This window comes from Chiloscyllium plagiosum, chromosome 12, assembly GCF_004010195.1.
Source record: "Chiloscyllium plagiosum isolate BGI_BamShark_2017 chromosome 12, ASM401019v2, whole genome shotgun sequence".
In the NCBI taxonomy this organism is placed as follows: Eukaryota; Metazoa; Chordata; class Chondrichthyes; order Orectolobiformes; family Hemiscylliidae; genus Chiloscyllium; species Chiloscyllium plagiosum.
In genome coordinates this window covers 25,359,145-25,361,287 of record NC_057721.1, presented here as the reverse complement: position 1 = coordinate 25,361,287, position 2,143 = coordinate 25,359,145, and the positions used below count along the sequence as shown (strand labels likewise).

Sequence of the window (2,143 nt, the reverse complement as noted above, 5' to 3'; positions counted from 1 at the left end):
AGAACTAGAGGGCATAGGTTTAGGGTGAGAGGGGAAAGATATAAAAGAGACCTAAGGAGCAATTGTTTTCACACAGAGGATAGTACATGTATGAAATGAGCTGCCAGAGGAAGTGGTGGAGACTGGTACAATTGCAACATTTAAAAGGCATTTGAATAGGAAGGGTTTGGAGGGATATGGGCCAGGTGGGACTAGATTGGGTTGGGATATCTGGTTCCGTGCTGTATGACTCTATGAATGTGTGCTGGAACAATATGGACTTCAGACAGTAAGTCAGCATGTTTAATGGTATATGTCTCTTAGCTATGTGACACTGAATTTTGTCTCCAGGTTGCTGAGCAAACTCATTCCTTGCATTGTCAAAGGCCCAAGTATCCTTAAACTAGCTTGGATTCATCACCACCTCAATACGTGCCAAAGTAGAGATTACTAGAGCATCATTTCTGGGTTTTTGCCCCTTTCTTGTATTCTGGGCTCTTTGTTTGCAAGAAGAAGAACAAAGAGGAAACTCAAGAACATTCAAAGTAGAATGTTTTGAGAGTATGGAAAGATGTATGGAAGATCACTGTGAGGCGGATAGGTGTAAGCCTGCATTGAGTTTTTGGTGAGTGTCATTGTTGGATGTGAAGAGGTAACTTGATACAGAGGGATGGGTGCTGGGTATGTCATTATCACAAAGTGCAGAAGAGGGCTTGCTAAGGTACAGTAAGCGTGTTCGAGTGCCTCTTTTCAGAAACTGGCTTCTTCCTCCAGTCTGCAGATGTGCAGAATCGTCATTTTGCCTTGGTAAATTTATGTCTCCAGTTCTGCAGCCTCTTGGCCCAATGGGAGACATCTATCAATCTTCCAACCTACTCCTCTTGAGGAGTTAGGCAGGAAATCCAGAAGTCAGATGTAGTGGTTAGATTAAAAAGCCACTGATAAACTGCTGAAATATCTAGGATTTTCAAAGGTTTTCAGGCTCCCTAACTGAGAGTGGGGTCAGGAACTTAAAAATTCACCCACAGTTCACAAATTACTACTTTCAATATCCTGTTTTCTCTCAGTCTTACTCTGGGTGCCTCTTAACATTGATAAGAGGAGAAGGATTGTCATTCTTTGTTGTTGGACAGAGTTTTGACCTGCAGACTGACTGACTGCAAGAAGCTGGGCTACTGTCAGCTCATATCTGAGAACTGATTGCAGTTGGCAGTGCCCAGAGAGTAGTGGGAGGGTAAGTGGATAAGTCTGCACACAGTATCAGCTTAAGTGTCCTGTCTCTCAAGATATGCTTTTGCTACATCAAGGGCCAACAGAATTGTGCTCAACTGCCTTACAAGGATGATGTAAATTGCTTATTTTAATTTGCAGACAAATTTACTATCTTGATTTGTTTTCAAACTTGTTGTACAGATTTGAATATTTCAATATTGAAGAGAGGAGTGGTTCAAACAAATCGAGTGAGCAAGTGACCTTTGATCAAGGGCTACAAACATGGGACGGTAAATTACTATTGCTTAACATCAGTTATTACTGTTTTGAAGGCTAAGACAGGAAGTAAAGATGTTCACAGAAAATTAACTTATGCTGTTTAAGCGTTCTTTATGTGCAGTATAATACATGAGTGGGAAAAGAAGAGGTGAACATCAGATTATATTATTTTAACCAATTATAGCTAGGTCAGAGTTCCAGTCTAGTGTCATATTTACATTTTACTATTTCCAAACAAAATGTAACACAACTCTGGTATTTGCTCATTTGTGGGCAAATCTGTCACAATGGTGATGGGTGAATTGGGGTGAAATTAGTTTTCAAGAACTAATATTTTGGATTGAGTTTTGGAGATCTGAGATCACAGTAAGGAAAAAAAGACCAGCATTAAGAAGAACAGGACAAATGGCTCACTCCCACTTTCTCAAGGGTAACTAGGAATGGGCAATAAATACTGGGCCAGCCAGTTATGCTCACATTCCATTAACAAACAAAAAGAGAACATAATACAAGAACATGAGGCAGTTAAGCCATTTGAGCCTTTTGATGAACACTTTTAGTGAGAATGTGAATTAAGAATGGCTGCATACAGGCAGTGTTAGATCAGGATACATGTGTACCTAATACACTGAGTGTAACTCTGGTAGTGCTACTGTGTTTTCTGCCCACAGAT

At 40.3% G+C, this 2,143-nt stretch overlaps 1 protein-coding gene across 1 annotated transcript in view; it reads left to right on the top strand.

Annotated features, from left to right (window-relative positions):
• LOC122555492 (centrosome-associated protein 350-like) overlaps positions 1 to 2,143 on the top strand; it is a 60,922-nt gene that overhangs the window by 44,100 nt on the left and 14,679 nt on the right. Inside the window, exon 7 of the mRNA XM_043701517.1 lies at positions 1,393 to 1,481. Within this exon, the coding sequence (XP_043557452.1) occupies positions 1,393 to 1,481 (89 nt within the window). The remainder of the gene's footprint in view (positions 1 to 1,392; positions 1,482 to 2,143) is intronic.